The 15,955-nt window shown below is 34.3% G+C and overlaps 1 protein-coding gene across 3 annotated transcripts in view; it reads right to left on the bottom strand.

The window, feature by feature from the left end:
- Window positions 1–15,955, bottom strand: part of LOC100167165 (scavenger receptor class B member 1) — a 28,943-nt gene that overhangs the window by 4,713 nt on the left and 8,275 nt on the right. Inside the window, exons 1-5 of one of the 3 annotated variants that reach the window (XM_008180907.3) lie at window positions 13,624–14,092; window positions 2,776–2,867; window positions 1,658–1,836; window positions 1,336–1,477; window positions 1,024–1,230 (exon numbers count right to left, since the gene is read on the bottom strand). In XM_008180907.3, coding sequence (XP_008179129.1) covers window positions 1,024–1,230; window positions 1,336–1,477; window positions 1,658–1,836; window positions 2,776–2,867; window positions 13,624–13,966 — 963 coding nt within the window. In that variant the 5' untranslated portion in view covers window positions 13,967–14,092. Of the gene's footprint in view, window positions 1–1,023; window positions 1,231–1,335; window positions 1,478–1,657; window positions 1,837–2,775; window positions 2,868–12,231; window positions 12,403–13,623; window positions 14,093–15,955 lie in introns of those variants that run through there. The other 2 variants (XM_029485986.1, XM_001946447.5) reach the window with 2 other exon arrangements.

The raw sequence follows: 15,955 nt of genomic DNA, 5'->3' as shown, positions 1-15,955 counted from the left end.
CGTACTGGTCAACGATGTACTGGAGCTATGTGGTGTACACATGACGCAGTGTTATGTACATATTATTTTCAACAATACACTCTTCAAAGGCAGAGAGGTCATCATGGGGAAAATGTATGCATGAGTAAAATATACTTGTATTGGTAAGGTAAATCATTAAAAATAAAAATAAAATTAATAAATATATTACGTTACTGAGTACGTATATAGAAATAATCGATTACATTTTTATTTCGTTTCTAAAAAAAATAATTTGGTAACCTTTATCAAATTTAAATTTGCTTTAAATAATTACTACCTACACTGATTCATATTAAGATAATTGAATAAAGTAATATTAAACGAAGGTCAATATACGATATCTTGTACAGATTGTGACTTCCAGCGCTTGTTGAAAATCAGTCTCTTCTGTTGTTCAGTCACGTTTATCTTACGAATCCAATACGCGTGGCACATAGAGCCATATTAAAATTAACATTGCAGATATCGCATTTTTTTAGTATAGAAAAGTCGTTTATTGGTCTCCATTTCATTAAATGTTTTACTCGGTGGTACACGTTTATGTACTAGTTTATATACTATTAATTATTACATATTTTCGTATATGTTTCTAAGTAATTATTTCCAAAAAAATACCAAGTTTTAAAAATAAATAGTTTGTTCCTAAAAGTAAATAAATATTTTTTAGTTATAGTTTTCCCCTTTTATAGATAATAATCGAATAATGTTCGATATTTTAAACTATATTGAAACGGGATGTTATTTCACGGGGATATATATAGGCAATTCGGATACATCATTTCAAATCATTTGTAACATGAATATTTCGAATGCATATTAACCAATATGTTTTTAACAACACTTGGAAGTAGTCTGACATGAATATTACTGTATAGTATACTTTGTTGTATTCCAAACACCAAGATTTCAGTTTGAATATACGGAAATGACATAAAATAGGAAGGAAAACCGATGTTATTATATTTTAAAACTAAGTCTACAATTATTGTTGTAGATACCGACCCCATACAGCAGACCAAACTCTTCGTACGGCAGCTTCTGTTCCTTGGGCACCACGTCCTTGGCCAGTTTTAAAAGCGGATCTTCGTAACCCCACAGCAGCTGACCCACACTCACCTCGACGAACGGTTTCACCTTAAGGATGTCCATGATGCTGGCCATGGCCAGTCTCAAGAATCGGGCGGCATGTTTGCTCTGCGACGTGGCTGACTGTAATAAACAACGGTGACAACGGTTATAATATACTGTTTATGATGCGATGGTTTGGTAATCAGAAAAATTGTGTGGGTGGTATAATGTAGGTATATAACTCACCAACATCGGGATGTTGGGTACCACGACGATATCGTCTTCGGAACCGACACTCTGTTCGGGGTCGAACCTGTACACCTTTTGCTGGTTGTACGTGAGCGTGCCGTTGTCGTGGAATGTTAGGTTGACTTTTTCCCACGTTTCCCTGTGGAGTCAGAAAGTGGTTGAAAGTTATTTTTTAGAGTAAAATGTGACAAAATTACAAAATGGTGAACGAATATGCAAGTTATACCACGGCGAAAATTTAGCAGCGTGATCGGTACACTATAAATATTAATAGCTTTACCAGTATAATATATATTATATTATATTATATTATACTCACACGTAGACGAACGGACCCAACTCATCCAAGATTGGCTTCTCGCGCACTTCACCGGGCGCGACCACATTCAAAAACTCGTCGGCGTTGGTGACATTGTACACGTAAACTTTTAACAGAGGTCGCACAGGTGGTTTGCGCCACATCTCGAACGTCTGAGACCCGGGCCGCAGGGTGATTTGCTATAAACAACAAGTGATTGATATAGGTCGTTATAATTATGTAATTTAAAAAAGCTATACAATAATAAGAAGTTATTATAGTGACATGTCTCTTCCCATAAAATAAGTGGTGGAAGCGTATAACGTATACACCTGAAACATAACATCGGGTCACCACATCTGAGGTGTAACATTTCTAGCAAATCATGACGCGTATAAATTGGAGAACTTTATAGTATAATTAGTAAGTATATGAATTCTAGGCTCTATTTGTAGCTCGTATAGATACATTTTGTTAGTAAATAGGTATTTATAGGATTAACTTCTATAATTTACCTAAGACTGTAATAATAATTATTAATTGAGTATGATTGGTAAAAGTTTTCAAATAGATAGATACATAGTCTTAATGTCCTAATAATAATTTATAACGCATAATTAAAATTGTATATAATTTATGCTGATATTATCTGTTTTTGAACTATCATTATACTTTCAAATAATCTAAATTATCATCGTTGAACAATGTGCATTTTATAAAATAATAATAACCAAATTCAAAAATTTCAAACAAACAACCAAATTGTAATTTATTAAAAGTGACAAAACAACATTAATTAGTCTAAATTAAAGTATATTTTCTGGGACTCACTATTGACTCATTAAACGTTTAGTGATTGTTTATGCAACCCTACAATATAATATTAATATATAATATGGAGTATAAATGTAACTTAATTAAACTACTTTGGAACACTGTTGAAATTTCTAGTGTACTGTCGTGCAAACAAATTATTGTTATCAAAGTGTAAGTTACTCTACAATTTTCCTCCTTGTCAACTTCCTCCCCCCCCCCCCCTTTACATTTTTTTGTCTTTAAGATGGTTCTGACATTTGACGGAGAATCTATCGTCGGTGCGATATAGTTATATTATGTATCAACATTATTGAAATACTTACGTCATCGATAACCAACTCGACTGCCGCCGTGAAAAACGCCACCACTAGGAGGCCACCGACCAATAGGGCTACGGCTATGGCAAGTACAACCCCTAAGACAGAAAATATAATTATTAATTTGTATTGTAACATTGATTTGCTAAAGAGTATCATATTCCATATATTATATTATTTATATAGTGAGGGTTAGGTAAATATATAATACGGTATCGATAACCATTGTACAATAAATAATATTCCTTTTGAGTCCCGGTCCGGGTTTTAGGATTACATATATATCATATTATAATATTATGAATCCCCGAACAAAAGTCCGGTTAAAATTTATATTATATTTATATTACAAACCTAGTATACAGTAAAAGTACAATAAAAATTTAAAATATTACATAAATTATCACATTTTTCAACAATAGTTTTAATTATAGTTTTATAAATTTAAGTTTCCACTTAGTGTCTTCTGTTCTAACAAACAATATACAGCGGTAATAAAAAAAATAATTTTTAGGGACTAGTATAACATATAGCTGCATAAAATAATAGTAGTTTGATTTTTGACATTATGGTTTTTACTAATTTTGAACTAGAAATTTCTTTCAATGTACATAATACTGAAGCATAACATTTGTTTTATTCTTCATGCTACATTTTTATCGTAAACTATTAATATTAGTAATTTATGTTGAATAGCTTACGAGAATCCACTGTATACTATTTTACCTGTACCTTTCGTTTTTTATTTAAAGATTTCGATCATTTTCACGACTAAAAATAAACTGTTAGAATTAAATATACTAAGGATTTCACAACATTTACAATCGATTATCTACAGACTGATCATTTGATATAATAACCAAACTATACTACGCAGGGAAATTGACTCTTAAAATTGAAGAATGATAAATAAAGATTAGATGCAATACATTTGTAATTTAGAAGTTTACGACTTTCCTATTAAAGTGATAATCTATAACATATAATATAATATGGTTAGATCTTAATACCGAAATATAAGTAAAGATTAGGTTATCCAATTCAAGAAAGTCATCTACAAACAGATTATTTAATATAACTATTAAATTTGGGACTTTTTTTTGTCGGTTATAAATTCCAAATAGCAAACGCCGAACGAAAGCTGATTGTAGCAGTCTAGATTGTAGTTATAATAGTGTAGTTATAGTCGAAATGAAGAAACCGGCTCCGGAGTTGTCCTTGTCGCGGTACGCGATGTCACGAGCGCGGAAGCGGAAGTGGCGGCGGCCAGGTTACTTGTCTGCCACTCGTCCATATACCTACAGAGGGATTGTACATGAACGTACTACGATATATGTTGTTAATTATTATATATAAAGACGATACATATGATCTGCGACGGCGGCAGATACCATTGAATCACCGTCGACGGAAATATGGATTTCCGATGATTTCCAATGGTAACCTTTTCCCACAATAATCGACCGAGCCGAGTCACTTCCGCCGTCCCCGAATTATCATTATCACGCGTATAAATACGTAGTCATCGTCATCCGAGTGCTGACCTTTCAGGTTTGGCGGGAAAAGTCGACGTGAAAACCAAAATAATTATAGTAGGTATTATGCACATTTTACAAGAGGCGGCGGTGATGCTTAAGTTAAATAATATATTTTGGAATGAGCGATGACGATGCATCAACAAGCGTATGATTATGGTGATTTTTTTTCAGAAAAACATTATTACCATCGATAAATACGTTATAATAATAACAACTATTTTCATCGCAATAGCACAATAGTAAATCTGTACCAACGTTATCAAAGTTACCTTTTCATTAATTTCGGACTTTTGATTTTTTTTTTTTAGTGATAGTACTGATGGACAGCAATTTGACTAATATACAAATTATCGGTTATCTGTTTCAATACACTTAAAATAATATAATATTTATGCTCACGTTTCCCTTGTGTTATTAGCTTAAGTTTTTTATAAAAAATATTGGTGATTGTATAAAGTCTTACGAGAGAACATGGATATTATATTTTAACATTGACAATGTATGAACAAGTTTGATTATTTTTTTACTTGAATTTCTTTGCTATTGCGCCCTCATAACAAGTTGGCTGCCTTGAGCATCATTTTTAAGTCTTTGGTTACTGGATTATTACATGGTAATTGTTGATAGCTGATAAGTGAGTATCATATTGATACCTACTCAAGGTGAATTTAAAATGTTAATTTAAATAATGGTAAGGTAGTCAACTTGTTGTAACTCTATGTTTTCTGATAGGATGTGACCTATAGACTATATAAGGTTAAATTATTTACTCACTTTAAATACCCGTATAGTTAGAAAAAACATTTTTTGGACCTATTTTGTAAGCAAAAATAAATATTATTGTGTACATAATAGCTGTATCCTGAATGGCTAAAAGGGCTCATAAATGGATGTTATAACTGAAAGCCACGAAAGCAACTAAATCGAGCTGTCAAAACATGTTTCCGTCGATGGTGACTTGTAATAGAACAGTGATTTATTTTATTTTTTACATAGGTAATCTTCATTGATGTTTCGCTAGAGATTTTTTTATCACACTTTAAAATATCTACATATTATTTTTAATTTAGAATTGAAAATAGTGATAATTATTTTTTTCACAACATAAATAAACAGAATTTAACACTAACAAAAAATAAACCTTAGACAAAAAAAAAAATAGATTAAATTCTCTTCTTTCCAACAAATTAAACAATATTAATTTACACGCGAGTCACAACCGATGAAATGTGTAAAACAATTTTTTTTAAACATACTTTTCATGATGATAGCGAAATGAAAATAAAATACTCCACTGCCGTGTAGATTTCAATGAACATAATATTATGTATCTAAACACAATAATGTTATATTGCACTGCACTAAACTTCGAAATTGCCTACGTAAAACCCCTTATGAATGGTTATATTTTTGCGTCCGTAATATTAATCTAATACCATAATGTTATTGTTCGAGGTCGGTTTCGCGAACCGTGCAAAGGCGATGCAGAGTTTGATTTTAGCGTGTAAAATTAGGAAAATTAGCAGTTCGTTAAAAATTGAACTCGATTTGGACATGTGTACGCTCACATATATAATACGTTATATACTTAATCATTATAACGAGCGTGGAGCGAACCATTTATTATATATTAAAACTGCGCTGCCGATAATGATATACTTATTATATTATGGAAATAGAAAAGCGTCGATCACACGTCGTCTATATAGGTATATACGCCATTCGTATTCGACGTAAGTAGGTACAAACCACGCGGAGTCCAACCGTTAAAACAAATTACTCGTCGGCCGTGCACGCGAATAAGGAGTTATCTAACGACTTGTTAACCAGGTTTTCTTATATTGGGACGGTGGCAATAGGAGGTCTTCCCTTCGATTCACTGAGCGATATCATCGATCCCATTATTATATTATACGCTGACGTGTGCATACGTGACACAACGCATCCGCATAATATTATAATAATATTAATAATTAATTATAAGTTAAGAATTAGAAGTGCGGTATACTTGTCCTCGGGTCGGGTTATATACCTAATAAGACTATAATATACACAACCGTCGCAGTCATCGCGAGTTTATACGGTCGTTAATAGTCGTGTAAGCCATGCAAACCTGGCGAATAATTATTGATATTAATTTATGATGATGATGATGATGATGTTTATAATATATGCGATATCTGCCGAGGACATCGCGGACGTCCGCGGTCACCGAGTATACCTATTACCCGCGGTGTGTTATACGTACCTACCATTAGTTCGTTCGATGTCCTTCTCCGTGAAAACTGGTATATTAGTAGGTACCTATATCTACATATTGTTATTATATTATTGTGAGTTTCAGAACGACGGCGATGACATTCCGGTTTTCTTTTTTAGTTTTTTCCCGTATCACATGAGATATATCATTATTAATTTTAATATAATGTCATTTTATTACTATTATTATTATGTACTTAAACGGAAAGAAATACGATTCCTAATATGATAGTTTTTTTTTGCTTGTTCCAAGAGTGGTGTTCACCTTCAAAAAAAACCCTCGAATTGTAAACACTGCCGAAAACAAACAAACAAAACGACGATTTTCCACAGATTTTTTCTCGCTTCCGTCCTTATACCGGCGTAAAAGGCCACACAATCGTCGCGTGACAGTCAGAGGTTAACAGCGTTTTTATTACTATTAAACATTTTTTCCACATGCCACGTTTCGTTCCGCCGAGGAGTAATAAAAACAAAATCGAAAATACGACAAAAAAATGTCACCCAACCTTCCGCTTTGCACACGGAATATTACAAAATACCTACCATATGATTATTATTATTATTATAAAGGAACAATGACTGTATACGCTACATACCTGCAAGTTGCCGCAATAAAACAATTATATGCGATTATCATATTATTATTATGTTATACTATGTATTGTACACACGCTCACTGTAAGCGGACATTTTCGAACACGCTCTGTATGATCGTCGTAATATATTTACCATTACGTACGGCGATGAGATCGGAGTATAATTTTGGTGTCATCAACGCGCGGTGTCCGTGACCGATATGAGACGGCTCGGGCGAGTTGTCGTGATGAAAACCAAAAAATATGCAATAGCGAAATGCCGCTGAGGCTCGACAAATAATTATGTAATAATTATGTTACAGTATGGTTACAACGCGTCTCCTCGAAACGGTGGCCAACAACGACTCAAGTTGTCATCAAAATAGATAATATTATGTTGGCTATCCGCCAGTGGTTATTATTCATCGATCATCTATAAGTTATCATCTATGTCTTGAGGATGAAAAGGTTCTGTCGTTCCGAGTAGTGACTTTTCAAAAAATTACTTTTTAGTTTTTAGCTAATTATTATAGAGGTAAAATTTTATAATTGTTGTCTTTTAAACCCTATGAACCCTATATAAATATTTCTTACCCTATTATTGTCTAAGAAACCCAGAATAGCTCTATGTCGCTCAAATATAAATATAATTTGCTTTCAACAAACTATAATAATATAAAGAACTTTTTATCAGTGAATATATATAGAGGGATTTGGGAATAAAATATTTTATCTATCAAAGTCATTTTACATTGATGACGAAAAGATTCTATCTTAAAAATGGTCTGTGCATTGTATGTTCTGTAAAAATGTACGATAATATGTTATACACAGTGGCGTATTTATATGCAGGCACTATATAGGCATGCGCCTACTGCCTTCAGCGGAAAATTGTTCAATGTTATACTTATCACGTTTTCTGTTATTGTTATAGTTTGTTTATTTTATTTTTGTTATTTAGGGCAGCAGTTACACAGGCCTACTCGCGGTAAACAAGTAAATACGCCTCTGGTTATATACTACAGGCTGTTATATATTATAATGATAAAAAATTATTAATTTATAAATTTTGACATTCCTGCATAATAATTATTGTTCATGGATTTAGATGAAAAGGGTTCAATAACTATTCATTCACTATTATACATTTTCAAACTTTTAAATGCGTTATATCAATAACCGACAAACCGATTACTTACAGAACCTTTTCATTCTTAGGTCACGTATGTAGCGGCTGACAGAGCTGGTACTTGATAAATAATAATGAATTCAGCCACTACACTTTTTAAAATACAAGGAGAGGGACGTTGTATGTAATTACTAACTACCAATTAACGGTATATAATTAATAAAATTTACTTATAATAATTAATTTACAAGTTAAGACTTATTAATGATTAGATACTATAGTGATTATGTAACTAATGGCCTTTGTCGTCGATGATTAAGAACAATAAAAAAAAATAAGATATAGTGATTATTGGGTGCCTGCCGCCTGGTAGATAAAAAGAACTTTTTAGATAATCAAAAATATCAAAAGCAGACTGCGTGTTTGCATGACAGATAATTAAAATGTTTTGTATTGCTCTAAAGTGTTCTACTACAATAATTGAATTGATTACATTTTATTGGCCATGGTATGTGTATTCATTAGAAAACCATAATATTCTGTAAGCAAATATTCGACATATTGTACGGAACTTACAATTTGATTATATCGTGTAGGTAACCCATTTATTTGTATTTTTAATGGGAACATTTTAAAACAATTTATTGGGCGCCACCGATTATTTATTTATAACATTATATACGTCACGGCTACGATCGAATTTGTGCGTGGAGCAAAGTGTTAAGTGACGATATTGCAGTGACGCGCGCGTGGGAAATCCACGTGGACGGGGCCAATAACCGGTCGACTTCCGCGATGTGAAAAAATGTTATAGCACAGACGCAGACGTAAAAAAATATCTACGTAGATAAGTACATCGGCAGTAATAGTGTCACACAACAGCTATACGATTTACAGCATGTCTCATATGGTTTCCCCGTCAATATTTTTTAAAAATATGATTCTGGATATAATTAAATATTAATTACCAGATTAATTATGACTGGCATGAATTAGAATTATTGGAGAACCACAATCATTGTAATTCGCAGTACTAAAAACAGAAAACATTTTTTTTCTAAAGCATGTATGATAATATATTATTATGTTACCATATAATATTTATATGCTTTATAAGTCGAAAAGTTTTACAGATTTCAGTAAGTATTCGAATAGTCTGGAAAGTATTTTTAAGTTTAGAGTAGTGCAAACGGCACTTAGTAGTATGCGGCGCCTATTTAATACTGCTTAGAACTAAGTATGGTGAACAGGTATCACGACGGTAGTTGTACGAGTGTTGTTGACATCCTGTGCATATATTAATATTATTACTGTAACCTACATATTATTATACGCGGGACGACATATCGTACATTGCAGTAAGTATAATAATAGTTATTTAAGGTGCCTTTATAATACCTACCGTTCCTATATACCGTTCGTCGGCATAACATATATAATATGATAGGCGATGCGTGTGCGGTTTGACCCGGCCCGGCGGAAGACCGTGCGAATCGTCCTCGCACCACAGAGTAAAGTATATAACTTATAATATTATATATTATTCAATTCGCGTGCATCATATATATATATGTACGCATACATATACGTATATACACCGTGCTGCAGCTAACAAGATATGTATATACATATTATATGTATGTGCACCTACATAATAATACCTATACACGATGCGTAGGTACGGCTGGAGATTACATTATTATTATTATTATTATTACTGAGATGCGGTCGGCCGTATAGTGTACGTATAGTATAGGTACACGAGTACCGTTATTCCGCCGACAATATTCATACATAGGTGCAATCGAACCGCTCGCCGCGTTCTTTATTCGTCGACGTCGCCGGTGTACAACTGTGTTAGCAGTGTTAAAATAATCGTAAGACTTGATGAAAATCGTATATACCTACGTTAACGCGTATCGCATATAATTATTGTGATTATATATTGGAGATGACGTGGTCGGGTCTACGAGTGTGTTGCTAATTTTTTTTCCCCTGTTGTTGTTGCTCAGAGTAGACACGCAACGCGCTAATATTTTGTTCCGCAGTCGTACGTCGACCCGAAGAAGATTATAGCCACCTAATGTTTATTTAATTTTTTCGCGTTCTCGCTAGAATATAATATCAATTTTTTTCTTCGGGAAAAGGTACTTTCGCCGTAATCGGTCGTGATGCGTTTTTTCTTTCCAACAGAACTCTACAATTAACAAAATATTATAATAATACCGTCGAGATGAAATTAAAGAGAGAACAAACTATCGTCGAGATTATAATATAAAACGATACTACCGGGTGAGCTCACAGCCACCACCGTGGTGATCTTTGCATAATGTCTACCGATAAAGGCGGCACAGGCCAAACGACACGGTCCATCGTCCTGCGACCGACAGTTTTCTCTTATGGGCACTGTCACATACTATAACATTATGTAGGTACGCATGCGTCATTATATTCGGTAATGCACGGTAGTTGATATAACGTTTGGGTCCAATAGCGTTACATTAAGACATCGTTATACGCATTTCCGCGAGAGGTATACCTACGCTTTATTTAAATATTTTTAATGCCTGAAATGTAATTAAGACCGTCGTCACCTCGGCTCATTAAATTATTTTTATCTCGAAACGGTCCAATTACTGCGTGTAATATATGTGTGCGTCAAGGCGAGACTGGACATCTCGATTGTTTCGAACCAGCCAGCATAATTGACGGTCTCGAAAAAAAAAGAAATTGAAAACATAGTGTAGGTACCTACATATTATATTATTTGAAAATCCACAGGTAATATATTCTATGTCTTATATTAGACTTTTATGCAGCCATGTTGTACGCGAAAACTAGTTCAACAGCCATAAACGATTATATTTTTGTTCTACGTCAACTAGATATTATCTAGTCGTCACATAGTATAATTTATTTCCATAATATTTTAATTCAAAGCCCGTTTTCGTCTATTTATATCGAATTATCATATAAGTAATCAGAAATGTTAAATATTCCAACTACATCTGTGCGACTGTGCTGGATAAAATAAAAACTAACATAAAATATGAAATATTAAATACCAAGATTTGTACAATAAAATATTATACAGTGGTAGAACAAGACCGCCACACTCAATAATAATATGTAGTAAATATTAACGTAAGAGGTATTATTACGCGTCTATTTCGTCTTCGTCCGTCTCTGAAGTGACACATCAATACAATATTAAACTATTTAAACTCGCTGATGTCTAAAAAATGACGTGTATCGAACAATAATTATAAAATATAAATCCACTCCTTATACTAATAACTTTTTGTTGACGTGTCGTATAAATATTTTAATACATTACACAACTGCAAAAATGTGTATCGAAAATCAAATCTAACTGTTATTCATTCATAATACATAATAATATTGTTATATTCTGACCTTATTCAGCAACTCACGCCAAATTTGAAGGTGTATCACAGGATACACCTTTAACATAGCCGTCACTGATCATAAGTACATATTATAGACAGTATCATAAATATGAAGTAAATTATATCCGCGAGAAGACGCCGCTCCATATAGATACACATTTTAACGGTCGTATGTATTCGAACTGTTACAATTTATTCGTCGGTCTATTGAACTTGAACGATTTCCATTTCTCTGTTAATTTAATTAAACACTTTCAAATACCATAAAATAAAAATACAACGTTAACATCCGTGACACGATTGTTTTCTCTGACCAGCCTATATATCATAAGGTATATACATGCGCTGAAGTTGTCTCATCGGTATATTATAAATGTGAATCAAACAACTTTTTTTCGTTGAGCGCAAAAGAAATGAATAATAACAGTTTTAGTTCTCATCGCTCAACACGGACGTGTAAAACATAATAATAATAATAATAATAATATAATACATTATTGTATAGTCTATAAATAAATTATAATATGATATGTATATAATGTCTATACCGGGACGCGCGAGCGTACAAGACGGAGAAAACATAATATTTCGTGTTCTGCTAGCGATGGTACAGATATATTCGGTCTAATATACATAAGTGTTATCGACGATATTTTGTAAGGTTATTCGAAAAACATTTCAAAAACACTGTTGTTTATGCACGATATTGTCATTACACTTAAATTAATTTACTCGCGTATTTCCTTTTGCGTCGCTAACCATGAGGTAAACGAACAATAATATAAGTATACTAACCTATATCTATCATACGCTACACTATAAATAACAATACGAATGCAAAATTGTAATATTACAATAATAATATGTGTGTAGGTGCGTGTGCGCGCACGTACGGAGAAATTTAAATATCTTATTATTGGAGAAAATCGAAACGAAACCGAACACGGGCGGCGAAGGCGGTGGCACGCGCCCCAAGGACGCCGCCGCCCGATCGACCGTGTCGCGCGCAACACGCCAATTAACCCGCCGCCGATATACATTTTTATAACGGTCGGTGTACAGTTGCAGTGAACGCGTTCGGTTGTCAATCGGAGGAGGGGAGGGGTGGGTTGCGCAGTGCGACTCGTTACATCGGCGATCGCGGGCCCGTGACGGCTCGCGTGGAAAATCGGTTTCGTAACGATGTGGCCGACAATCGGCCGTCGATCGTATAATGTGGGTAAGAGTATATTTCGTACGCGCGCACAGCGTTGTTATTGTTACCATCGGATCGATTTCCTGAAACCTATATAATTATTATCGTGCCATATTTTGACCACGCGTGACGGGCAATGCCGGATCTAAGTCTCGGGCGGCCGGGATGCAGCTACTAATACTGAAAGTCCCTAAAAAAATCCCGTTTATATGAGTCTTTTGTTGCATTGACAAAGTATTGTTGGTACCTATTTGATAAAAGTGAAGATCTATTTAAAAAATAAAACATTTAACTAAGTAGCTACCCCATGGCTCATATTATGTTCCTTATCCGTTTAAAAAATAAATCCGTCATTGACAAAAGGATAATCGACAAAATTGAAGGAGGATTTTTGATGGTGTCTCAATAGCGTACCTATAAGAATGTAGTATTATATATAAATGACGATATCTTGGTAATACAAAGGTTAGTTATTATTATAGCCATTAGAAACTTTGTGAATGATTTTTGCCTATTTCCGGATATTACAGACAACGTAGATCGTGTGTGGACTGCAGGGGCGAGTGCTTATTTACGTTGCACCATATTTTATAATAAATAATAATACTATAGAAACTGAAATATTGCTCAATTCGAATTTCATTGTCGACCCTAAAACCAATTTTTCCAGCATGTATCCAAGGTATATTTACGCGCACCATGAAAAATATATAGTTTTGCGAAATTTGACCAGCGAGTTGCTTACTGGGATCCCGTTTGGCCTGTGCGATTCTAAGCCGCAAACGGCCCACGACGGTGACTACCCCTCTCGAAAACACGAAAAATGCATTTTTCTTGTCAGACCGCACTCGGCGGCGGTCGGCCGACGGTGACGCTGACGTCCAGCGCGCCCGTCGACGGGCAGTGCTGCTCCCCATCCGCCGGCGCTTCAAACGCGTCGCGCCGACGTCTCGCCGCCGCTGTAGGTGTTCCCGGTTTCGACGCAACCGTTGCTCGGCACGAGTGGCCGGCGGCCACGGCAAACAGAAATCGGAGCGTACCGCAGATGAGTCGGACGAAGATTCGCTAATGCCGTTTTTTACGTCCATTTTCAGACCAATCGTCGTCAGCAATATTGCGTAAAACGACAATAACAACAAAATAAATGATAAAACGTAATTTGTGCGTATCGCGTGCGACCGTCTCGCCGTTGTGCCGTCACTGCACGACTGAGCCTTTGTGGGTGCACCGCGCCGCGGTTATTCGACGGATCGTGCGCGTGTACACGTACGGAGCCGAGTTTTCCTGTGCCCGTAACGTCACGATATATTCAGTCACAGGTCGCATTACGACGAATTCGTATGCCTGAGCATATTCGTCTAATGCCACGATGATAATATATTCATGTGATTCCGTTGCAACAACAATGAAGATAACAATATAATAATATGTAGTGTAATATTCGTGTCACCTACCTCACACGTGTTTAGTGCAGTAGTGCCTAACCCGAAGCACAGCCTGAAACGTGTATGACAATAAGTCTCGTATCAGTTCTTGAGTTCTGTGTACAGATTTACGTGGCTATGTGTTTTTTTTTTAATATAAGTATTAAAGATAAAACGGTTATTGTGTACTGTTTACTGTTTAGTTACATTTCGTTTAACAGTAATAGTAGGATATATATACATAGGAATATGTATCGTTTGTTTTTTGTTTTGAAATACCAGCATCGCTTATCAAAACAAAAATAGTATACCTACAACATACTGTATAATTATTATAAGTGTACAATATAATATTATTACAACACAAAAAGGATTACTGAACATTTTTTTCTTAAAGAAAAAATTTTAATTTTTAACATACATCCTCCACAGGCCAATTTGTTTGAAAACGAGGCTGTTGATTTGCAAGTATTTGTTTTCCGAATTTGCAAATCAGTTCGGAAATATACTTAAAAGTTATTACATATTAGTAAGTCATTATAAATATTTGAGAAAGTTTGCGTAAAGTTGACGCACTAAAACTCATTATTTTTTATATTGGACAAAAAATGATTTTCAAATTCTGAAAAACTAATATGCCAACAAGACTGAACAATTTTCAAATAAATGCGTGTGGTAAAATCTATAAGAAAATGATATACAATAACTTATTAATTAGTATAATAAGTAATAACCATGTTTTGGTAAAATTGTTAAACATATTATTAATTATATAATATTTTTTACCAATAATATTATATTTTATGCATGTGGAACATTTGTTTTGAAAATTGACATATAACATATGTTGACATATAACGTATGTCGAACGTCTAACACCCTGTATATATTACACATATTACATAACACTATACAATGTCACGTGCGTCAGCGTAGTAGTAATACTATGTACGTCGGCCGTAAAACAATATCGGTCGACATTTTTATAATAACGGTAGGTACGTATTTATTATTATGTATTAATACGGAGATATGCAGACGACGACCTTATCGTGTCGATGGAGTATAATATTTTGCGCGCGCTCGCATAAAACGTATAGGTACGCTTTTCGCGGTCGAAAAAATTACGAGTTCCTATCTCTATAATATTATGCACATACATACACACACACACTAGCGTATGCGCTAAGATCATAATATACTCATATTTATAAATTATATTGGACGAACGTGCGTGTGCGGCACGTCAAAAGGTGTATAATATAAAATTATAATATGATAATCTCTCAATTAACAACCGCGGCGACGGCGACGACTCGACCTGCGACCGTGGCCGTGGCACCGCTGAGATATTGTTTGGGCACCAACGTTAATTTTATAACATAATATAACTATAGTAATACATTATATTATATAATATATTATAATATCATATTATACGTGTGGGCAGACTTAAATATTATATTATTGTGCTAAACAGTGTTTTATGGGTACCCGGAGCGAGGGTAGTGCGGTGACTAATTGCCGTGTTGTAGCTGTGTAATGACGTGTAATCGCAATGATTAACGCGCCGAGAGTGCCTCTACGCATAATATTATATTAATATGTATATATAAATATGTTTTAAAATGTTATTGTTTTAATTCTTAAATA

Source organism: Acyrthosiphon pisum, chromosome X (genome assembly GCF_005508785.2).
Source record: "Acyrthosiphon pisum isolate AL4f chromosome X, pea_aphid_22Mar2018_4r6ur, whole genome shotgun sequence".
Lineage (NCBI taxonomy): Eukaryota > Metazoa > Arthropoda > Insecta > Hemiptera > Aphididae > Acyrthosiphon > Acyrthosiphon pisum.
This window is presented reverse-complemented; position numbering and strand designations above follow the sequence as displayed.